This window comes from Pseudopipra pipra, chromosome 25, assembly GCF_036250125.1.
Source record: "Pseudopipra pipra isolate bDixPip1 chromosome 25, bDixPip1.hap1, whole genome shotgun sequence".
NCBI classification, from domain to species: domain Eukaryota; kingdom Metazoa; phylum Chordata; class Aves; order Passeriformes; family Pipridae; genus Pseudopipra; species Pseudopipra pipra.
Genome location: NC_087573.1, coordinates 6,111,518 through 6,134,930, shown reverse-complemented (window position 1 = coordinate 6,134,930; position 23,413 = coordinate 6,111,518). Strand labels below are relative to the sequence as shown.

At 57.5% G+C, this 23,413-nt stretch overlaps 1 protein-coding gene across 5 annotated transcripts; it reads left to right on the top strand.

The window, feature by feature from the left end:
* Positions 1-9: 9 nt before the first annotated feature.
* KCNC4 (potassium voltage-gated channel subfamily C member 4) lies at positions 10-22,648 on the top strand. Of its 5 annotated transcripts, none has more exons than XM_064635704.1 (5): positions 10-336; positions 2,144-2,890; positions 7,630-8,566; positions 10,047-10,232; positions 14,881-15,241. In XM_064635704.1, exons 1-5 carry the CDS (start codon positions 169-171, stop codon positions 15,111-15,113), a joined length of 2,271 nt encoding a protein of 756 aa, XP_064491774.1. In that variant the 5' UTR covers positions 10-168; the 3' UTR covers positions 15,114-15,241. The 5 variants fall into 5 exon arrangements, with proteins under 5 accessions (XP_064491774.1, XP_064491775.1, XP_064491776.1 ...); XM_064635705.1 differs by lacking the exon at positions 14,881-15,241 and adding an exon at positions 15,745-16,419 and having other exon boundaries at positions 12-336; XM_064635706.1 differs by lacking the exon at positions 14,881-15,241 and adding an exon at positions 22,317-22,648 and having other exon boundaries at positions 14-336.
* Positions 22,649-23,413: the final 765 nt, after the last annotated feature.

Genomic DNA, 23,413 nt, shown 5'->3' with positions numbered 1-23,413 from the left:
GCCACCTCCTCCCACCCCGGGAACGGCCGCGCTTGGGTGCACGGAGCTCTCCCCGGCGGGATGAAAAGTCTCCGGAAAAAAAATTAGCCGCAGGTCGCAGCATTCCTTCCTCCTGGCCAAACTCGCCTCGCCGCCACCGAGGAGCTGAGCTGCGATGCCTGGCCGGTGATGCAAGGCTCGATTTTTCCAGCACGGTTTTCCCTCGGGCTCCAGGCGCTCCCGCCGGTGCAGCTCCGGGTGCTTCGGGTGTGGAGCTCTGCCAGCCTCCACCCGCTCGGGATCCGGCCCTGGAAGCTCTGGAGTTGCAGGCACAGTTGGAGCAGGGCTTTCTTGGTGGTAAGATCTGAGCGTGGCTCTCGTGCCCCGTGGGTTTGGTTTTGTTTTTTTTTTTGGGTGGAGCGTTTGCCCCAAACCACCCCCAACACCCCGTGCATACGGGGGGCACATGTGAGGGGACAAAACCGGGCAGGGGGTGACCAGGGGACCTGGGGGGACGCACCACACAGCGCTGGGAGGTGCAGAGAGAGATGCTGGGGCAGCATCCCCCGCTCACTAAGCACAGCCCTCACCCCCGCCCTGCACCAAGGACCCCCTTATCCAAGCGCTGATCCCTCTGGATCAGCCCCCACCCCAATAACAGGCCTGTGCTGGGCTTGGATCCCCTCCATGACCCCCAACCCCCAAACCCCCACTTGCACACTCCCCCCCCCAGCACCAGCAGTGCCAGTGCAGGAGTAAACAGCACTGGCAGGATGAGTCCCTCGGGTCTTCCCCAGGGTGACAGCCTTGGCCTCTGGGGCACCGCAGCTACTCCCCAGCCTCAGGAGCCGGGAGTGAGCGCCACCAGCCCCCCGGGGATGTAGGACCCCCCCAAGGAAGGGGGTTTAGGGGGGAGAGCCCCGGGGTGGTCGTTACCCCGGGTCCCAGCCCCGGCGGCCGCGGAGGAAAAGGGACCATCGCTCACGCAGGAGCCGAAACAGGGCGGGGAGATGCTCGGGGAGGGCAGTGGGAGGGAAGGGGGGCCAGGTCTATCTGCGGCCCCACAGCTCCCCACCGGCCCTGGGGTCGGTCTCTCCTGACCTCTCGCTGAGCGAGGGATTGCGAGCCAGGGAGGGATGGGATCTGCGGGAGCCTCTGCCAAGCGCTGGCTCCAGATCCGCAGGCAGCTCTGGGCTGCATTTCCCCTCCGGCGCGAAGCGGAGCTGGGGTGTCCGAGGTTCACTCCTCGCTGACACCGACCCCCCGAGACCCTCAGCGGCACGTCGGGCCCCGCGGGGAGGTGAGCGGTGCCCGGGGGTGCGGGGGACCTGCGGGGAGGCGGGGGGCTGGGCCGGGGGTGGGTGGAGGGGATGGAGGGATGGATGGAGGGATGGGAGGATGGAGGGGAGGGAGGGATGCGGGGATGGGAGGGAGGGCAGCGGCGGGGGCGCCGGGGGGGGGGCTGCGGGGCTGGGCGCTGGGGCGGGGGGTCTCCGGCCCCCCGGCGGGGCGGCGCCGGCTCCCGTAACCCCGCCGCTCGCTCCCAGCCCTATAAAAGCCCCGCCGAGCCCCGCAGCCGCTCCCGCCGCCTCCCCCGCGCCGAGCCCCGGGAGGCACCGCCGGGGAGCAACAGGCCCCCCTGGCCCGGCCACGCGTGAGCGGAGCCCCCCCGGGGAGGGGGAGCGGGAGGGGAGGCGGAGGGGGCGCATCCATCCCCTCCTCTCCCCGCCGGGGACCGGGGACTTGCCCCCCGGCCGCCGCCCCCTCCCCGAGCCCGGCCCGGGGGGGGCGGAGGGAGCCGCCGGAGCGGGAGGGGCGGGTGGCGGAGCCCCCCCCGCGCCTGGAGCTGCAGGTACCGGGCCGGGGGGGACACGGCGCCCGGCGGGGCCCAGCATCCCCCCATCCCTTCCCCAGCATCCTCCCGGCTGGGCCCGCAGCCCCCCCCGCCCGCCCCGGGCCCCCTCCATCCCGCACTTGTTGCTGCCCGGTAGGGCTGCACCGGCTCCCGGTTTAGGGCGGTTTTATTCGGGGGGGTGGTTTGGGAGGGGGTGGAGGTTGCAGCCTCCCCTGCTGTCCCCCGGCAGCCAGCGGTGTCCGGCTCGGCTCCAGCTCGCTCCCCCCGAGGCCAGAGCCAAGCCTGAGCCCCCCCTTTTCCCCTCCCCAGTCCCATCTGTGCCCCCCTCTCCCGCCTCCGCCGACCCCCAGCTCCTCGCCCGGAGGAAGGGTGCGCGTTCCGTGCATCTCCCATCCACCGAAATCTATGATCAGCTCGGTGTGTGTCTCCTCCTACCGTGGACGCAAGTCTGGGAACAAACCACCCTCCAAAACATGCCTGAAGGAAGAGATGGGCAAAGGGGAAGAGTCGGACAAGATCACCATCAACGTGGGGGGCACCCGGCATGAGACCTACAAGAGCACCCTGCGGACTTTGCCGGGCACCCGCCTGGCCTGGCTCGCCGACCCCGACGCCCAGAGCAACTTTGACTTTGACGGGAAGAGCAACGAGTTCTTTTTCGACCGCCACCCCGGGATCTTCTCCTACGTGCTCAACTACTACCGCACGGGGAAGCTGCACTGCCCTGCGGACATCTGCGGGCCCCTCTTCGAGGAGGAGCTCACCTACTGGGGCATCGACGAGACCGACGTGGAGCCCTGCTGCTGGATGACCTACCGGCAGCACCGCGACGCCGAGGAGGCCCTGGACATCTTCGAGAGCCCCGAGCCCGGCGGAGGGGCCGGTGGAGAGGAGCCCGAAGAGGAAGGGGGTAGGGAGATGGCCTTGCAGCGCCTGGGCATGGATGACAGGCCCCCCGGGGCGGCGGGGGCTGCTGGAGGGGGTGGCTGCTGTCGGAACTGGCAGCCCAAGATGTGGGCGCTCTTTGAGGATCCCTACTCGTCCAAGGCAGCCAGGGTAAGATCCCGGAACGCGCCGGTGGGGACATGGGATGGGGCCCTGCTGGGGTTGTGTCTTCAACTCTCTGTCCCTGTGGTGAGATGGACTTTTCCTGTGGTTTATGTGGGTGCCCTCATTGCCATCCCCCTCCTCCCGCCGGGCACATTGGCTGTCCCCCATCCTACAGGACACCTCTTCCATCATCTCCCAGTCTCCTCCCAATGCATCACACCTGGGGGTGCTGGGCTGAAACTGGAGGCAAACCCAATCCCCGCTTCCTTTGCACCCTCAGGTGCTGCCTGGGCACCTCTGGGGCACACGGAGATGAGGGGTTGCTCTTGGAAAGGCTGAGTCTTGGCAGAGGCCGAGGACGCTCTAGGACGGGCAGAGTGCTTGGGTTCCTCTCGCTGGGTTATGGCCACGCCAAAACCCACAGTCAGTGGCCGAGGTGTGGACAGGGGTCAGGGCTGGTCCTGAAGCAAATGGGATCCTCATGACTGTCCCCAAGGAGCTCGTGCTCCTCCTCTGCAGCAGCAGCAGCCCCAAAGGACACCCCGTGGCCCCCCGTCCCCCACTGTCACTGTGTCGATGCCGCCCACGGTGCCCATGAGGACACGGTGCCCATCAGGACGTGGTGCCCATCAGCACGTGAGAGCACAGGCTCTCAGCTGTTAACACACAAAACACCCCTCCCCAGCCCCCCCCCCCGTCCCCATGTCCCCAGTACCATGTGCTCACACACGTGAACAGGACCCTGCACCCACAGCCCCCCCGGGCCTCCCTGGGCACGCAGACAGTCCCTACCCACGGGCACCGACATGCCCAAGATGTTTTCCCCAAAACCAGGCGCATCTCCAGGCTCTCTGTGCATGTGTCTCCTCTCCCAGCTGCTCTCAGATCATCCCCAAAATGCTGTCCCCCAATCCCCAGACACCCCCCCTGTACCCACCCAGTCCCATCCCCCGTCACACCCAGCTCATAAACCTGCCCCCCACACACGGACGGGCATTTGGGATCAAAAGGAATTCTGGATGCACTTAGAGGTGTAAAAAACCCCCATCCATGGCAAGAAATCCTGCAGGCACTTCACACCCACCAGCAGCACAGGGCAGGGGTCGGTTTGGCAGGGAGGTGTTTTTGCAACACACACCCGCAGAGGATGCTCGGGCAGGGAGAGCTGAACTCCTCCTAAAGGGGGGAACCCGCTCCTCTGCCCATCTCTGCGGGCTCATCACCTCAGGGAGATGCTGAGTGGTGCAAAGCTCCAAATAAAATATTCAACAAAATTAAAAATAAACCCAAGCACAATAATTCAACTCCTTACCCCCCACCTCCCTACCATGGTGTTATTTGGATTTGCTTTTCCCGTGTTTCCTGTTTTCCTGTGTGCTGAGCTGCTCCTGGAAAGGCTTCAGCAGGAGGAATGTGTTGGAGGGAGCAGAGATGGTTGTGATGGAGCCCTGGCTGGGGCTGGAGTGGGACTGGTTTGTACTGGGAGCTCCCTGCTTCCTTCTCAGTGCTCTGTGCTAAAGGCTCAGCAATGCCAGGGGAATGGTCACCTTCCCAGGTCACCACTGGGAAAAAATACCTGTGTGGCTTGGGAGAAGGGGAATCTGAGGCACAGAGCAGTGAAACCAACCCCAGTGAGTGCAACCTGCCCAGTGCTCCCCGTTTGGAGTAACCATCCAGCACTGGGATGTTCTGGGGTCCATGAGCATCCCTGTGGGTGCAACATTCATGGTGCTGCCCTGATGTTTTGGGCTGGTGAGGTTGGGGGTGGTCGGGATTTCTTTAACACTGCCCCGTTTTGGGCTGGTGAGGTTTGGGGTGGTCAGGATTTCTCCAATTCTGCCCCATTTTGGGGCCTCCGCCTTCCTTTCCAGAGCCAAAGGGGTGCTGCTGGTTGCAGGGAATGCTCCAGAGCAGCCAGTCTTGGTGCATTTTGCCAAACCTTGGGAAGCAGCAGTCCCAGGGTGTCCATGTAAACCCTCAGCTGTGACTAAGAGCCTCAGGAGCTGAATTTCTCCTCCCCATGGAGCAGCCCCTCGGGCCCTGACTCAGTGGCTCCCTGCTATTTCCATCTTTCCCTCCCTCCAGCACTCCTCCTGAGCTGCCGACTGCACGATTAGAAATCCCTCCCGAGTTTTTAGCCCCTTTTCCATGTCCCATTGATGTCCATGGGATCCCTGGCTCCTCAGTCCAGTCCACCCCCAGGGAATTTGGTCCCTGGTGCAGCTGTTGTCCCAGCTGGAGTTTAACACTTTTCCTCCCCACAAGAAGCTGCCCTGGCTGGGATTTCACCTCTACTTCCAAATTCCTCCTACTTGGAGCTTCTCATTATTTTCCCCCGTTTGGGGAGCCCTGGCCTCGCTTCCATGGGCACTGCCAGGTTGGTGAGCCCCTGCAGGCCTCAAAGAATCCCTGGATTCCTTGGGAACACCCATCTCAAGCTGTTGAGTGAGGCTGAGATCACACAGATCGTCAACAGGTTCTGCAGGACTCGTTTGTGAGAGTTCTGGTGTGTACTGGTGGTACTGGGTGAATACATAGATTTGATTTCATTTTAAAGACATTTTGGAAAAGAACTTGAGTTCTGAGCAGAGCCTGAGACATCTTGGGTCAGACACAAAACTGGAGCAGCACTGTTGGTTTGGGGGGGACACGATGGTTTGCACTGGCTGTGAACCCGACTCTCCTATTTTTAGAGGTTGTTTTTGCTCCTGGAGCTAAATCAGGTCTCACCTCACTCTCACACAGCAGAGCTGCTTCATTACCCGAGTGTTCACAGGGTATCACCCCCTTCCTTGGTCTTTTATATTTCTTCCTGCTTTGCTTTGAGTCCAAGTTTTTACTCTTGAGGTTTTCCCGAGATTTCCCAAACAGGGAAACTCAGGAACATGAGTCAGCCATCGGCTGAAAGAGGATTATTTTGGCTGTGCCACTGCTGGGTAGGGACACTTGTCTGGCTAAACTGGCCTTCAGAGCTCACTTTTTGTTGGATTTGCTTCCCAAACTGCATGTGGCTCATCGGCCTTCAGAGCCACGTGTGGTCCAGAAGGGTCTGATTAAGGGGTGAGGAGCATCTCATCCCATCCCTGAGCTGGTGTCTGGGGTGGGAGACTCACCTTCCAGAGCTTTCTCCAGCAATTAATGCCTGGTTTAACCTTCCCACCAAACCCTTGATGGGCTGACACTCCCTGGGCCGTCCCCCCACGGGTTTGCCCTTGGGGACACCCCTCAGGGATGCTCCTGGCAGGCTCTGGGCTTCCACTCCAGGGTTGGGTTTTTCTCCAGTGTGACTCAGGCTCTCTGTGCTGCTGATTCACTCCAGCCGAGGGCCGGGGCTGTCTCCTGGAGCAGCCTCATGGAGCAGCTCTTCCCAACAAATGGTCTCATCCTGCTCAGTGCAGGGGCAGCAAAGGGGCTGCAGCAGGATCTGCTCCCAGGGAGCCAAACCCACTGTGGTTTTGTGCTGGAGGAAGGTGGAACAAAAGCAAGAGCTTTTCTGCTCAGAAGCTTTTTTTTTTTTCCAGGGGCTCTTGGAAACAGATGCTCTGGGTAAAGGACTCATCATGAGCTCATCCTGCTGGGAGGGGGCTGAGCAGGATTGATGGGGCACCACAAGGTGGTTCTTTCTGACACAGCCTCTGATTTCCACCCCCCTCGCTGATATCCACGAGGATGAGGTGGCATGGAGGGGACAAAGGTCTCACTGCTCTGCCAGAGGGGACAAATGGGAATATCTGGGTGTCACCAGGCCCAGGCCTCAGCGGGAGGCTGAGCTCTGCCTGCTCCTCTCCTTGTCCTGCCCTCTCAGTCCTGGGACCTTTTGTGGGCACATCGTCCACCACGGCCCCTCAGGGAGCAGGAATGGAGTGAAAGGACATCTCTGACACATCCAGACCCCAAACCTCAGAGTCATGAATGATGAGAACCTCTCATCTGGCGTGGTTTGGGATGCACGTGGGGGAGAGTTCTTTGACTTTGTCCTCTTAAAATTTAAGAATTAAATTCTTTAATTTTGTGTCTGTTCCCAGTGGAGTCTCACTCTGATCCCAGGCTGTTCCAGGTCTCACTTCATCCCCATAACTGTCATTTCTGGCACATCTCCAGCCACAGCTGGAGCCCAGCTCACCTTGCCATGGACAGATCGAAGCACTTGGAGAAAGGTTCTGGCCCCAGACACTGAGGTTTGCTGCCAGCTCATAGGACAGGTCCAGGAACCCTTCCCTGCTCTCCACCCTTGGTCTTGGCACAGTGGGTGGCAGCTCCTGGGGTGTTTTGAGCCTCCCCCAAAGAGGAGAGGAGTGGCAGTCTGAAAAATAAAAGCTAGACACGATCCCAGTATGGGGGAACTGGAATAGTTTATTGAACACGAGAACACTGTTCTAAAGGCATCTGCGTTTGGACATGTTAATGAAGGGGACAACCTATGTTAATTAGGGAATTACACAAGTTTTTACTGCCGTTGCCCAATGGGTTAAATATTTCCCTCAACCAAGATTACATAGGGAAAGGGATTAAAGGGGTTTAGACATGGTTTGATACAATCATCTCAAGAGTCCTTTCTGATTTCTGCTGGAGCCAGGTTTAATCCATAAGGTAGAACTTTAACAGGTCTTGTGAGAAGGGTCCAGCTTCTTCAGATCATGAGGTTCTTGTCAGCCCTTGTTTTCCTTTGCTGAAAGCTGGGTTTGGGCTCCCACAGAGAGGTCGCCCCACATCACTCATGGCCTGTGTGATTCCTGCTTCCCCAGGTCGTCGCTTTTGCCTCGCTCTTCTTCATCCTGGTCTCCATCACGACCTTCTGCCTGGAGACACACGAGGCCTTCAACATCGACGTCAACGTGACGGAGACCCTGGTGGTGGGCAACACCACGACGGTGCTGCTGACGCACAAGGTGGAGACGGAGCCCATCCTCACCTACATCGAGGGCGTCTGCGTCCTGTGGTTCACCCTCGAGTTCCTGGTTCGCATCATCTGCTGCCCAGACAAGCTTCTCTTTGTCAAAAACCTGCTCAACATCATTGACTTTGTGGCCATCCTGCCCTTCTACCTGGAGGTGGGTCTCAGTGGCCTGTCCTCCAAAGCCGCCCGGGATGTGCTGGGCTTCCTGCGGGTGGTTCGCTTCGTCCGGATCCTCCGGATCTTCAAGCTGACGCGGCACTTTGTGGGTCTCCGGGTGCTGGGCCACACCCTCCGCGCCAGCACCAACGAGTTCCTGCTCCTCATCATCTTCCTGGCCTTGGGGGTGTTGATTTTCGCCACCATGATCTACTACGCCGAGCGCATCGGGGCCAAGACGTCCGACCCCACCGGGAGCGACCACACCCACTTTAAGAACATCCCCATCGGGTTCTGGTGGGCCGTGGTCACCATGACGACCCTGGGCTACGGTGACATGTACCCCAAGACCTGGTCGGGGATGGTGGTGGGGGCTCTGTGCGCCCTGGCCGGGGTGCTCACCATCGCCATGCCCGTGCCTGTCATCGTCAATAACTTTGGGATGTACTATTCCTTGGCCATGGCCAAGCAGAAGCTGCCAAAGAAGAAGAAAAAGCATATACCCCGTCCAGCCCCTCTGGACTCCCCCACCTACGGCAAATCCGAGGAAAACTCCCCCCGGAACAGCACCCAGAGCGACACCTGCCCGTTGGCAGTAGAGGAGGGGGCGACTGAGCGGAAACGGTCAGGTGAGACCCCAAAGGGGGGGAGCAGGGAGGGGGAGACCTCCGGGAGCACCCAAGGCAATATTTTTGGTCCCCTGTGACCCTGGGGATAGCACAGGGTGTGGCCTCCATCTCTGGGGTGGGTGAGAACTCGGCGTAGAAGGGGCTGGGACCTTCGAGTGTGAGGGTGTTGGGGGCCCTATTGGTGGACCAGGATGCTGCAGATCAAATCCCCCCTCCAGGAAAGGGGGGAAGGCCATATCCTGCTCTTCCAAAAGACATACCATGCTCTCCTAATGGCATAGATCCACTCACCACGGTGGGATTCCAGGTGTTCCTCCATTGCCCACCTCTCCCTCACGCTGACAAAGGTAAGGCCACTTGCCCAACTCCCATCTAAGCCTGGTCATGCCTCCCACCATAAATCATGGAAACCTCCATCAAAATGGATAAATCCCTGGATGTTCCCTGGGGCTTGACCCTACCTCCCCATTCATTTTCTGGTGGACACAAACCCTGCATGGCTGTTCCAAATCCTGAGCAAAACCAGCCCCTGGACATTTATTATTCGCTCTCATGCTGAAGTTTGGGGGTTGGCCAGTCCTTCCTTTGGGTCAGGATAGGGCATGGCTCCAGTTGTGGGCAGCTGTTTGCGGGCACCACCCCCTGGGCTCAGCCTGGGGGTCTCTGAGGGCCCTGTCCCAGTGTCACCACTGGCCGTGGCAGCTGCTCTGCCCTTCTCCTCTTGGTTTGCTGCCAGTGGCACCTCTGGAACAGCTGGAAGAGCAGGGACCCTGGAGGGGTTGTGTCCTGCACCAACATGATCTCACTGAGGTCAGCCCTGGACAGCTGCACATCTGGAACATGTTTAACAGTGTCCTCCATCTGCGGGGACACGGGGAGCTCTGAATGCCCCAAACAGCTTTTTCCTTATAAATCTCCCTTTTCCATGTGCCTGCACGTCCTGTCTGCCCCAGGAGCCCTGGCAGAGGGAGCAGGAGCTCTGCAGGAGCAGGTCAGCCCTGTCCCTTCCCCCTGCACCCCCAGGAGCTCGGGCCAGGCCCTCCCGTGGCAGAGTCTCCTCTCGGCTGAGGAACCAGGGAGTCAGTGACACTAATTAGCACCTCCCACTGTCCCGAGCAGCCGGCTCCTCCAAGAATTTTTGGAGAGCTAATCCCCACTAATCAAGTGGGTGAATCTCAAAGACCTGGGGGGTTTCCTCCTTAGCTTTGGCTTCAAGTAGGGTTTATAACCCTCAGCAGGGGAGGAGCTGCTCTTTGCTGCTCGGAATTAAGGCTGGGATAGTTCTGCTCCCCTGGAGTTAATTACTCCAAATTAGTGTCCAGGCTGGGATTGTCCCTGAGTTGGTGGGTTCTGCCTGGACTGTCTGCAACCTGGTTCCATCTGCTTCCTTGAATGGTCTGACCAAACCCTTCTGGCCACCACGAGCACCTCGTTCTGTGGCTTTGTCAGCTGCTGATGGGTCTCTGCCACCTCCCTGCAGACTCCAAGCAGAACGGGGAGGCCAACGTGGTGCTGTCGGACGAGGAGCAGCCGCTGTCGCCGGCGGACGAGGGCAAACGGCCCGTGCGCCGCTCCAGCACCCGGGACAGGAACAAGAAATCCTCCACGTGCTTCCTGCTGGCCACGGGGGACTTCTCCTGTGCGGCTGATGGAGGCATCCAGAAAGGTACAGCTGGGGGTGTGAGCTGGCAGGGGGAGGTGGAGGAGAGAGGGGGAGGTTTGTTGTTGACCCAAGGCAGGGGTTCATCTCCATCCGCCCCCTGGCTCTTCTCTGCTCCCCAGATCCATGTCCTCCCACCTCTCCATCCGCTTCATCTCCGTCCACCACATCTCTCTGTGCTGGCCCCACACTTTTTGTTTTCTCCTCCCCCTGACTGCCCCTGTTTGGGGTCTGTGACCCCGTTGCTGGCGGCCCTGCCCTGCATGGGGACAGGTCTGTCCCTTTGCTCCTCAGTGCTCCAACTTCTGCCCCTCCAGCTCTTCTCCCTGGGCTTCAATTGTCCATCTCAGGGTGGTGTGAAAGGGACATCTCCTGGGCACGTGGTGACGTTGTGGCTGAAGGTGACCAAAAGTAGGGAAAAAAAATCCCCATGTTTTCCTTTCCTCTCCCCCCCCGGCGGCTCTCGGTGGGTTCGAGCGTGGGGAGCTGTGATGTGTCGAGTGCTGCCTTGCCAGAAGCTCTGGGCTGCCAGAAAGGCTCCTCTGGGTTTGGAAACGGAGCTGTGCTTAAGTGTTGAGGTTTTCCATGGGAAACTGAGGGGGAGATGAGTCAGGAAAACACAAAACTCTTCCTGTCATGAGAAAACAAAGTCCCCTTCAGCCTGGTCCCAGCCTTCTCTGCCCCTCTCCCACCAACTCAGCCCCTGTGAGGGTAAATCCACAAAATCCAGCTGCACCCTCGATTGCTGGGATAATTCTTAGGGCAGGGCTCAGATTTTTAGCTCTGCAGGTGTTTTTATGTGTTCAGGCTGCTGCCTGTTGCTCCCAGGGAATGGTGCCTGGAGCTGGGATGGGGCAGGAGGAGGGATGAGCTGCTCACCAAGACCTGTTGGTGCTTTGGAGGCCCTCAGGGATCTGGTGCTTGTGGAAGTGGTTGGGATGGTAGAGACTGGATGGGCTTGGGATGCAGGGAGGTGTTTGGGGGCAATCACACTTATCACAGCAGTAAAAGCAAATTGGTTGTTTCCTCCTGGGAAATCAAGGATTCCCTTTGGCATTCCGGCTCAACCGTAGAAAAGAGAGAAAATTAAAAGCTTTGCTCATCTTTGGGCAAATACTGTCAAATATTTGCTTGAAATGTTTCATGCTTTTTCCCTGGAAGTTCCTTTTCCTGTGAAGTTGGTTTCTTTTCTTAATGCCTGTTAATGTGAGGATGAGAGGGGGCTCCAGTCCTGCTCCAGACTGGGAGGGGGAGGCTGAACTGGAAGGGATGAAGGAGAGGGATGAAAGCCAGTGCTGATCGTCATCCTCAGGAAATGCTGAAGTTGGGCATCTCTTCAGCTGAAGCATTTGAACCTGGTCCCACTGGAGCCTGGGGGAGCTCTAAGAGCTGAGGATCCAGAGCTGCTTTCACTGCTCCCAAATCCCATTTCTGCAGGAGACCAGGAGGTTTCTCTCCTTGCGTGGTGGCAGCAGCATCTACTGGAAAGGGCACTTTGGTGATTGTGTTTGGGGTGTTCTGGTGCCTTCCCTGCAAATATCAGAGTGCTTTTTACAGTTTAAAACAGAGGTGTCCGTGGTTCACTTCCCCCCACGTTGCTGCAATGGTGTTGCACCTGGAGACAGGTGGATACAGAGGGGCTTCAGAGATGCTTGAGACCTTTTGGGAAGAGGGAACCTCAATGCCTGGGTCCTGCTGGTAGGATGGGTGGGATGCTGGCCCAGGAGGTCAGGGGGAAATGCTCCAGAGCTCAGGGGTGACCAGAGGTGACCAGGGGGCAGAGCAGCCTCCAGCCAGGAGCCCTTGGGAGCCGCAGAGGCTCCTCTTCCCTTGCTCCTGATTTATCTCCTGCTGAGGCTGTTTGTTCTGGTCCTGGGTTCTTGGCAGCTCTGCAAATTGAGATGAGCTTGGTTCTGAGCCCGACTCGCTGCTGGCCATCTGTCAGATCCTGGGACAGGTACTGGTGTCTGTGCAAGCTGTGGAAAGCAGGAGATGGAGCTGGTTCAGGAATAAGCTGCAGATCTTGGTATTTATCATGGATCAAGTCCAATTCCAGTGGTTGGTCTTGTTGGGGCAGCTCAAAGAGAAGAGTTACCCCTGCCCACCACCCCTTGGACCTGGGCCTGGGGAGCACAGAGCTGGGTTGCTGTGGATTCCCATGTGGAATGTGTTTCTTGCCCCTGTGGATCCTTCCAGTGGTGTCCCTTTGCTCCCTTGATGCCAGGGATGGTTTCAGACCCCTGATCTCCCTTCAGCAGTTCCCAAAAATGTGTCCTGCTGGGCCCAGACACGTTGGCATGAGTCTGCTTTGGAATGTGAGCCTTGTCCTCTGCTTGGATGGAGGGATAGGGAGGCAGGAAGAGTCCAGCACCCCCAGTGCCAGTGAGGTGGGTTGTGATGGAATCACGGGATCATTTAGGTTGGAAAAGAGCTCTGAGATTGAATCCCATCGTTCCTCCAGCACTGCCCATGTCCCCAAGTGCCACATCCACGTGTCTTTTAAATAACTCCACCCCCTTTATCAGCACACTGACGTGGCCCAGCAGCAATGTTTGGCTCTGTGGCCAAACCCAGAGTGTTTGCAGATTTTTTCCTCTGTCTCTTGCTGTCAGTGCAGGGCCATGACCTGGGATGGAGCTGGGGATGCTCCAGTTCTGGGCCCCTCAGCTCAGGAAGGACATGGAGGGGCTGGAGCAGGTCCAGAGGAGAGCAACGAGGCTGGGGAAGGGACTGGAGCACAAGTGCTGTGAGGAGAGGCTGAGGGAGCTGGGGGGGCTCAGCCTGGAGAAGAGGAGGCTCAGGGGAGACCTCCTCACTCTCTGCAACTCCCTGACAGGAGGGGGGAGCCGGGGGGGGTTGGTCTCTTTTCCCAGGCAACCATCAGCAAGACAAGAGGGCTGGGTCTGCAGCTGTGCCAGGGGAGGTTTAGGTTGGATATTAGGAAGAATTTCTTTCCAGAGAGGGTGCTCAGCCATTGGAATGGGCTGCCCAGGGAAGGGGTGGATTCTCCATCCCTGGAGGTGTTGAAGGTGAGACTGGATGTGGCATCAGTGCCATGGGCTGGGAACCACGGCGGGGTTGGATCAAGGGTTGGACTTGATGATCTCAGAGGTCCCTTCCAACCCAGCTGATTCTGTGATTCTATGATTCTATGACTCTATGATTCTGTGAGCTTCCACTGGCAGTGCCTGGCTGGGGGGAGCGAGGAGCAGCCCAGGGCTGTGTTAGGAACAAGCCCAGGCATTCCCAGGCACTGCTGCCTCCCTGCTTTACCCTGTCCCATGTGCTCTCCCCTCCGTGCCCCTGCACTGGGAACTCATTATTTCCAGAGGGAAGCCCCCTGGGGTCACACAATGTCCCCTCACTCTCTTTATAGGCAGCAAACCTGTTGCTAAAGCAATGCCAGTGACCTGAGGTAGCACTGGAGTTACTGGATCCTGGCTCTGTTAATGAACTGCAGCCCTGGCAATCAGCAGAACACAACCCCCTGGGGCTTTGTGGCTCCTCCTGTCCCTGAGCTTGGTGGAAAACCACGATGGACTTGAGGGATGGAGCCCTGAGCTCCTTCCCAGGTGCTCCTGTGAGTGTGGCTTGGGAATAAACTGATGGAGAGAATGGAGCGTTGGGCTCAGGGAAGGTTTGCCCTCGGAGCTGCAGAGGATCCCTGGGGGAATCCAACATCTTTATGAAGTGCTGCCCCAAACTGTGGTGTTGGAGACTTAATCAGAGCAAGCAGTGTGATTTTGGCCCTATTCCTGTACCCTTTTCCAGCCTTTTTTATTCAGAGAACGGAGCAAGAGGGCAAAGATCCTCCCTATAAACTTGGATCACCATGGAGGCTCCAAGCAAGCCTCGACCCCGGAACTCCTCCTGCCAAACTGGTGCTGTTTGGGTGCTGGATCCAGGGTTATCCTAAGCTTTCAGGGACTGTTGGATCTCAGCAGGATTGTTTCCCACACACAGGGATCAGGGTGGCAGGGAAACATGTGAGCTCCCCAGAGAACCACAGCTCTCCCAGGAAAAGAGCAAGGGCTGAGGAAGGATGAGCCTAATGCAGTTTTTTGGGGGTACTGGGGGGCGCAGGAGGGTCTTTGCATCAGCTGCTGTAGGTGAGGAACATCCCCAGCTCCCCCCAGCTCAGGGCTGTGCTCATTCCCTCCCCTCTCACTGGGTGGATCCAAGCCAGAAAGTAAATCAGGAAATTGCTCCTCTTCTCAGGGGCTGATTCTGGTCCTGCTTCCACTGCAGAGACTGGGAAAGCTTTGCTAGAGTCAGCAACAGGTTTGTCCCTCTGTGCCCTGGACCCACCTTTACCTGAAAAATGAGGAGCTTCTCAGGGGGCTGAGTGGTGGGAAGGGGTTGAAGGATCCTCATCCTCCCTGCTGAGTGCTGGAGATGAGAAATGATTAGGGAAAAAACTATTAAAAGGGGATAAAAAATCAGGTTTAAAGTGCTCTGGAGTTTTTTCCAGGTGACACTTTGTCTCGGCCTCCTCCTGGGGGCTGAGTGCTGACTCCTGATCCCAGCCCAGACCAGCCTGGCCAGACCAGCAGCACCCGAAATGCCCCCGAACACCCCGGGGTGGGACACAGGGAGGGTTCCAAGCTTGGCACTGCCCCGGGGGCCACCCATCACCCTGTTTTTCTGCTGTCAGGAGCTGCTCCCTGTGCTGCCCCTGTACACACCCCGTCACTTCCACGCTCCTGCTTTCCCTGGATCCTGCTGGTGCTCGGGAAAGGCTCAGGCCTGGCTGGGTTTGCTCACCCAGGAAGATGCAGGCACAGGGACATTGGGCTCATCATGGCCAGGAGCATCATTAATTTTCCATATTTTGGCAGCAGATCCAGGGACAGACTCATCTCCAACAGTGCTGCAGGTTGGACCTAAACATCCAATTTTCAGTGCAAATACTTAGTGCCTTTCCAGCAAGAAAAGTGGCTTTTGACCTGTGAGAGCATTTCTTCTGCCTGTTTGCTTTTCCAATAAAAGCTGGAGCAATTCCTGGCTCTTTGGGAGGAGTGTGAAGGGTTCCTGTGCTTGAAGAAATATAAATATCTGCAATTTCTTATGGAAAATAATGAGCACATCCACCTGCTCCTTTCCACACAGAAAGGTGTGTGCAGCAGCTTGGGGTTTAAAACCCAGAGCTGTGGGAATAACTCCTTCAAAATCCCATATTTGTTTGAGTTCTGCTGCTTTTCCCTGTCTGCTTTAGCCCACAAAACCCCCAGTTTCATTCCTCATTCAGAAAAATTTGGGAAGCAAAATCCAACACCCCCCAGGAGCAATTTGGTCTCCCAGGACTGACGACTCCCAAGTCCTGGATTTGGCCAGTGCTGCTCCACGAAGGGAGGGGGAAGGTCTGGAGGATCTTTGGTTGCCCTCAGAAAGCTCTTCCTGGATTTTTTCGGGGGTTGATTGGGGTGTGGGGCTGGTGACGCTCCCCCTGGTGCTCCCGGCTTTCCCAGCCTTGGGAATGGGGCTGCTCGGCTCTAACCTGTGTGTTTTCTCCACCAAGGCTATGGAAAATCCCGGAGCCTGAGCAGCATAGCTGGCGTGGCAGGATCCCCGGGGGGCTTGGCCCCGCTCCCGTCCCGCTGCAGCTCTCCCTGTGCTCTGCAGAGCCCCTGCTCTCCCGTCCCCTCCATCCTCTAAAACACCTCCCGGACCCCGCTCTGTGTCGTGTCGCTCCGTCCCCCCTTCCCAACAGCTCCGCGGCTCCAGTTTCCAGGTGAATTCCAGCCGGGACATCTCCACCCCGAGCAGCTGGTTCTGATCCTCTGCAGCCCCCCTGCCCTGCTCTGCAGGAGCTGTAACGTCTCCACTGACCTTGTCTCGTGTTCAGGACGCACCCCTGGAGCGGGGTTGGGGTAATTTCCCCCCTCAAAGCATTATGAATCCCAAATAAACCGCAGGCCGACCCCTGTGATTCCCTCTGGGGTCGAGCCCTCCCTCCCGTGGGCCGGTTGCACTTGGGCTAAAGGGTGGTGGAAACACAAGAAGGACATGTTGACTTATAAAATCATATCTCATTGTGCTGGAAATGGCTGAGTTCATATAATTTTAGGTTCTGTTTTGTTGTTTTTCTTTTTCTTTTTTTTTTTTTTTTTTTAATTTAAAAACCAGCGTCAAGTTTCCGGAGGCAACAGATGAATAAACCTCTATTCCCTGCCCAGCAGTGGTTCCCCTCTCATTTTGTGCCTTTTTCTGCCTAAATCACACTTGTTCTTTCCCAGATTGTGTCTGATTCTCCATCCAGCCTCAGGGACGGGCCTTGGAAAGCAGCCCTGAGGTCCTGTGGAGGCTGAAGGGCCCTGGGAGAGGCTGGGATCATAGGTAGGGATGTTCCCAGGAAGAGCTGGGAGGTGGTGGGAAGAGGAACAAGGGTCCCTGGGAAAGCTGCTGCTGGTGTTGAACAGTGGGGACAGGAGGGATCTGAGACAAAACGATGCCTAAATGGAAAGGGGGGATGAATCCTCTCTGGAGATGGACACAGGGGGGATGAATCCTTTCTGGAGATGGACACAGGGGGGATGAATCCTCTCTGGAGATGGACACAGGGGGGATGAATCCTTTCTGGAGATGGACACAAGGGGTGGGGCAGAGCATTCCCATGGGAACAGGCTCTGGGTTTGAACCAGATCCCCCCATCCCTGGGAGGAGGAGGCTGGAGTGCCAAACCCCTGTTACGCTGCTTTTGCTCGTGTATATTAGTTTTTGGGGTGATTTTGGATGATCTCAGGTGTTTCTGGAACTCAAACCGACCCTTCAGCCCCTGATTTGTGGCTCATGTCTTGCTCTGTTACCCCAGCTCAGCCTCCCCGGAGCCATCTGGGTCTGGGGGGGCTGCAGGGGCTGCTCTGGGGGTGCAGCCCTGGTCTGGAATCCCCCCCTGCTGCTCTCTCAGTCTCTCTGCTCACCCTGAGCAAGGCAGGGCTGCCGCCTGGAGACTTTTCTGGGCAGCAGAGCTTAGTTTGGGGCGTGTTCAAAAAGAAAAGAGCCCCAGAAGGTTTTTGGGGATCAGACCCTTCCCCTCCATCGTGGCCAAACTGGAGCTGGAGCTCAGGGAATGATGCAGAGTGAGGATCCTTGGGGGGCAGGGATGGGCAAAGGTTGGACTGGATGATCTTGGAGGTCTTTTCCAACCTTAATGACTCTGTAATTCCATGGTCCCCACACCCTGAAGGAACTGGGATGGATTTTGGCCTTTCCCACAGCCAGGACCCTCCTACTCCATCCCAGGCCCCCTGTGCCCCAGCTTCCCGCAGTGTAGAGAAGGAGCTGCCAGGAGGAGCCAGTTCCACCTCCAAACAACCCCCCTCCGAGTCCTACACGGGGCCAACAAGAAACCCTTCACTTTTATTTTACTGTTCTTCCTCCCTCACCGTGTCCCAGCCCTGTGAGGGCTGAAGGGAAGCAGAAAAGAGGTGGAAAACCCGGGTGCCACGAGCTGGATCCTGGGGTTGGATGGCAGGAGCTGGGCCCTGCAGAGACCCAGTGCTGGGGCTGGAATTTCTGGGGATCTGGGGAGAAATTGGGATGAGCTGCATCCATCCTCTGCCCAGGATGTCCTGGGGTGGTTTCTGACCCCTGTGCTGTGCTGGGGACTCACCCCTTGTTGGCAGCACCTGTGTGTCAGTGGTGCAGCTGCATTCCCAGGATTTCTGTGATTGAAGTGCATTCCCATAGGAAATGGTCGGAGTAACTGGGCAGATCCATGAATCACCCAAAGATCCATGAGCTGGCTGAGTCCAGTGGCATTTCTCTGGCTCATCCTCCCCTCTCGAAGCAGGAGGAGCTGGAATATCCCCATCCCCTGAGAGAGGGAAGGTCACCCTCTGTGATTTCAGTGGTCTCTGGACCACAAACGATTTATCAAGGTCACACACTGACTTTGGGGACAAGCCAGCCATGAAACCCTGTCCCTTGAATCAGACCAGGATGCTCAAAATTTGGGGTTTTAAGCAGAGAATCAATCCCAGAGCAGATCCCAGGAGATCCCACCCTCTCCCCACAGCAGAGCTGGTTGTCTGGTGTGGAAAACCTTTGGTGGACCCCCCAAAATCTGATCCCCACCGGAGCAAGGAGGGCTGGGCAGGAGCTGCCACAGGATGCAATTTTTAGCTGTGCCGTTATGCAACTCGGGAGAGGGGATGACTAATGTGCAAAAAGCTCCTCTAAAACAACCAAACCCCAAAAGGGAGACGGAGGGATTTCAGTGGGAGGCACCGAACTGCTGAGAAACCCTTCGCATCTTCTCCCTCTTCCTCCCCACCTCCCTCTGATTTGGGGGATGCAGGAGGGAGAAAGCAGCTCGTTGGTGTTTTTAAGAGGGGTCTGGGTTGGTTTTGGGGGTGAGTTCAGCAGGGCTTAATCCCCTGGGTAAGAGGAGCTGTAGTGGATCAGAGCAGAGCTGTAAATATCTCCTGAGCCCAGGGTTTTATCTCAAACAGTGGCCAAAATTGGCTGCCTGGAGAACAGGATAAGAATAGAGCAGGAATATCCGATACTTCCCCTGAATATCCTCCCAGAGCTTATCTGTGTTTAGGGACCTGGAAGGAGCTCACGTTCCAGCCCAGAGAAAGGAAGGTTGTTGGATTTATTCCTGAGGAACTGAATAAATCCACAGGATTAGATCCATGGCTGCCTCTGCCCAAGTCCTAACATGGCATTTAAAAAAAAAAATAACCTCAAGGGGTGTGCAGGGACTGTCGGGGCATCCCAGTGTGGACAGGAGGGGTTCCCATGGCATGAGGGGACTCTGCTGGGTCTTGTTCCCAGCAGGATGCTGTGATTGAGGAGGAATAGATGGATAACACTGTGTTATATGTGTGTCCCTGGCCTCTGGACAGGGGGGTGCCTGGAGCTTTAGTGCCCCGTGTCCCTCTCCCCGTTGAGGCTGCAGACACAGGGGATGCTCAGCAGCAGCAATGGGACCAGAAATCATGGAACTGTGGAATGTTTGGGTGGGAAGGGACCTTAAATCCCACCCAGTCCCACCCCCTGCCATGGGCAGGGACACCTTCCACTATCCCAGGTTGCTCCAAGCCCTGTCCAAGCCGGCCTTGGACACTCTAGAGAGGGTGCACAACGTCTCTGTTACTGTCCCCATGTTGGAGCTCTCCCATCCCTCTGTCCACGTGTCCATCCACTCTGGGACATGGATCAGCACGTTGGGACAAGGACCAACCCCTGTAACCACCCACCCCTGGTGCTGAAAGCACTACAAGGAGCAGAACCAGAGCAGCCTTTGGATCCAGGGAGGGGATCTGGGGGCAGTTCCCCCTTCCAGCATCAGCTTTCCCTTCTCTTTTCCTGCTGGAAGGCTGGGAGCCCAGTGCTGCGGGGAGGCTGCTCCAGGATCCCGGGGTTGCGTGCAAAGTATTAATTTTTATTGTTGCAACAACTGCTCCGTTTCTTGGGAGATGCCTGAAAGAGCTGAGAAAATAGAAAGGCCTGTCAGGCTGCCGGGAGGGAGGTGAAGATGTCAAGAGAGTAATTGCTCTACCCAGAAGGAGCCTGTTCCTGGCTTCCCCAGCACTGCCAGGAAAAATCCTCAGCGCTCATTTGATGGCAATAAAGGAAAAATAGAAAATAAATAGCAACCCCATGGTTTGCCCGTGCTGACGAGGAACGGGGAGAGCAGAGGCAGATGCAAAATAAGATGCAGTTGAGCTTATAAATAGGAGCCTCCCAGCTCCCAGTCTGTTACTTCCTCACCTCCACCCGGGCACTTGATCCTTACGCTTTTCCCACAGAAAAGGTAAATGGAGGAGCAGAAAGTATTTTGTAAATTGCTGGGGAGGGGGTCAGGCTCTTCCTCCTGTGTGGGATGGGCTGGGGCAGGGAATGAGTCCTGGTGCTGTGGAAAAAATAATCACAGAGTCAGGGAATGGTTTGGGCTGGAAGGGACTTGGAAGCTCATCCTGTTCCACTCCCTGCCATGGGCAGGGACACCTTCCACTAGCCCAGGTTGCTCCAAGCCCCATCCAACCTGGCCTTGGACACTTCCAGGGATGGGGCAGCCACAGCTTCTCTAGGAATTCCATTCCAGCACCTCCCCACCCTCCCAGGGAAGAATTCCTTCCCAATATCCCATCCATCCCTGCCCTCTGGCAGTGGGAAGCCATTCCCTGTGTCCTGTCCCTCCCTCCCTTGTCCCCAGTCCCTCTCCAACTTCTCTGTAGCCCCTTTAGGCCCTGCCAGGGGCTCCAAGGTGTCCCTGGAGCCTTCTCTTCTCCAGGGGAACCCCCCCAGCTCTCCCAGCCTGGCTCCAGAGCAGAGGGGCTCCAGCCCTCAGAGCATCTCCGGGGTCTCCTCTGGACTCTCTCCAGCAGCTCCACGTCCTCCTGCTGTTGTTCCCAGGGCTGGGGCAGCTCTGCAGGGGGGTCTCACCCGAGGGGGCAGAGGGGCAGAATCCCCCCTGCCCTGCTGCCCCTGCTGTGGGATCAGCCCAGGGCAGGGGGGGTTTGGGGTCCCAGTGCACGTGTCTGGGGCGTGTTGAGCTTCCTGTCCCACCAACCCCCCAAGTTCTTCTCCTCAGAGTTAGTGCAGGACCTACCCAAACGTTGTGCTGGCCCAGCTGGGTGCTGGCAGCCTGTGGAGGCAGCACTTGAGGGGGTTTGGGAAGATGCTCCTAGTGGGACTGTGGGAACTCACCATCCCTGGAATTTTGGGGGGATGGCCCTGGCAGCACCACAGCAAACCCGGGTGATCCTTGGAGCTGGGATGTGCCAAGTCAGAGTAGCACCCTACTGATGCTGGGTGGCAGATCCCCACCCAAAGAAAGCCTCGAGGAAGGGGCTGTGAGGGCGGGAGGGGCTGGGACTCGCCGCCGAACAAACGGAGCCGGTGCCGATGAGCTGAGACAGGAGGGTGGTTTTCTCGTGGTGGTTTTGTCTGGGGGACAAAAAATAATAAAAACCTGGGCTGTTGTTAGTTATTTTTAGTTGTGCTAACTTTTTTTTCCAAGGCTGGGAAGCTGCTTCCAAGGCAGGTCCCTGGAGGCCGCGGGCAGCAGGTCTCGAGCTCGCACAGAAAATGGCTTTGAACGGGGAGGAGGAGATGGGAGTTAAAAGCCGACTTGTGCCCCTGGTAAATCAATCGACCTGATGGGGAATGTTTCCAGCAGGCCACGAGTCCTGCCAAGAGCTTTTAGCTGCTCACAGGACTGATGGAACCAAGAGCTGGGGTAATTTTCAGCAGCTGGTCCCCGGTTGCTGCCGGGGGTGATGCTGGGTCCCCAGGCCGGTCCCCAGGGCAGCCTGGGAGGTGGGAAGTTTTCCTGCCAGCTGTGGGATTTAGGGGCTTTCATTCCAATGGGATGTGGGGTTTGAAAAGCCTCTGTGTCTGGGCATTGCTCACCCAAGCTGTGCAGTGACACCTGATGGAGAATGAGACCTTTATTTCAGTGAAAACAGGGTGGGTTTGGAGCTGTGTTGGGTCTGCAGGGAAGGAGGGCGGGTTGAACCCATAAAGCAGAATTCCATGGCTTATCATGTGGATTAGGCACTGTCTGCCTGCCTGACAGCCCCTCGCCTGGGAAGCAGGCCCTGGCACATGGGGAGAGGCGGTGGGTGACTCAGAGCTCCAATCAATGGTAATTAATTCAATGATAACAAATGAGAGGGAGAGAGAGAGAGAGAAGAAAAAACACTGCGGGATTAATGCACCAGGCTTGGCTTTGGGACATCTGGCTTGGGGTTGGCTTGGGAAGTTTTGGGCAGGAGCAGCTTTCTGGGAGGAAAAGGCTGCAGTGGGAATGACATTTTTACTGTGTTCTTCATTTTTACCCTCGAAATCCCCGTGACTCCACGTCTGGTTTCTCTTGGAGAATTGTTTCCCAGGTCTCCATCTCTGGCTCCATTCTGAGGCTTTTGTTAAACCATTTTTTCCTGGTTTACTGATGGAACAGCAGCATTTTTATCCCTCTGGAAAAGGCCATTTTGCTTTGTGGTTAGTCTGTTCTCTCCATCCTACAAAGTCGGGGTGCCCTGGAAGCTCAGCCTCCCTCCCACTCCCCTATTTCTCCCCAAACAGCCGCTGGAACACGATGTTTAATGTGTTTAATATTTGTGTCTTTGATTGCAGACTCCTGCCAGGACGCCCTCGCTTCCAGTTACGCCCAGGGCGAGGTGGTCACCTTCTCCTGAGCCCCGCTGGATCCAGGGAGTGCCCCGGTGAGGGACGCCTTCCCCCAGGGATGCTCTTCCCAAGGGATGCTCTTCCCAAGGGACACCTTCCCCCAGGGATGCTCTTCCCAAGGGATGCTCTTCCCAAGGGATGCCCTCCCCGAGGGATGCTCTCCCCAAGGGATGCCTTCTCTTAGGTGGAGGGATGTGTATCCTGAGGGATGCTCTCCCCAAGGAGGAGGGATGTGTATCCTGAGGGATGCTCTCCCCAAGGTGGAGGGATGTGTATCCTGAGGGATGCTCTCCCCAAGGAGGAGGGATGTGTATCCTGAGGGATGCTCTCCCCAAGGAGGAGGGATGTGTATCCTGAGGGATGCTCTCCCCAAGGTGGAGGGATGTGTATCCTGAGGGATGCTCTCCCCAAGGAGGAGGGATGTGTATCCTGAGGGATGCTCTCCCCAAGGATGAGGGATGCTCTCCCTGAGGCCAAGAGATGCTTTCTCCAAGGGGTTCTATTCCCAAGGCCAAGGGATGCTTTCCCTGAGGCCAAGGGATGCTCTTCCCAAGGGAGATGGTCTCCCCAAAGCTGAGGGAAGCTCTTCCCAAGGGACATGCTGTCCCCAAGGCCAAGGGATGCTCTCCCCAAATCCCAGGGATGCTCCCCGCAAACCTGGGACGTGCATTCCCCCAGGGATGCTCTCCCAAGGCTGAGGGATACTTTTCCCAGTGGACATGCTCTTCCCAAGGCCAAAGGATGCTCTCCCAAGGAGCCTTCCTTCCCCAGGGCTCCAGCTCCGTTCCTGGTGGGGGTTGGCAGCAGGGTCCCCTCAGAGGTGCCACAGGGCAGTGGGGCCAGGAGGGAGGTTTGGGGGTGTCCCCACTCCCCTTCCTGCTGCCAGCCCTGCCACAGCCACTCTTCCCATCCCCACACAGCACCCCTGGGCTGCCCCCTGCCCTCGCCCATGCTTTGGGATGCACCTTGTCCCTCTGGAGCCCCTCCAGCTGCTCCCCGGGGCATCTCCGCCCGCGGCTCCACCCGTGCTCTGACCCCCTCCA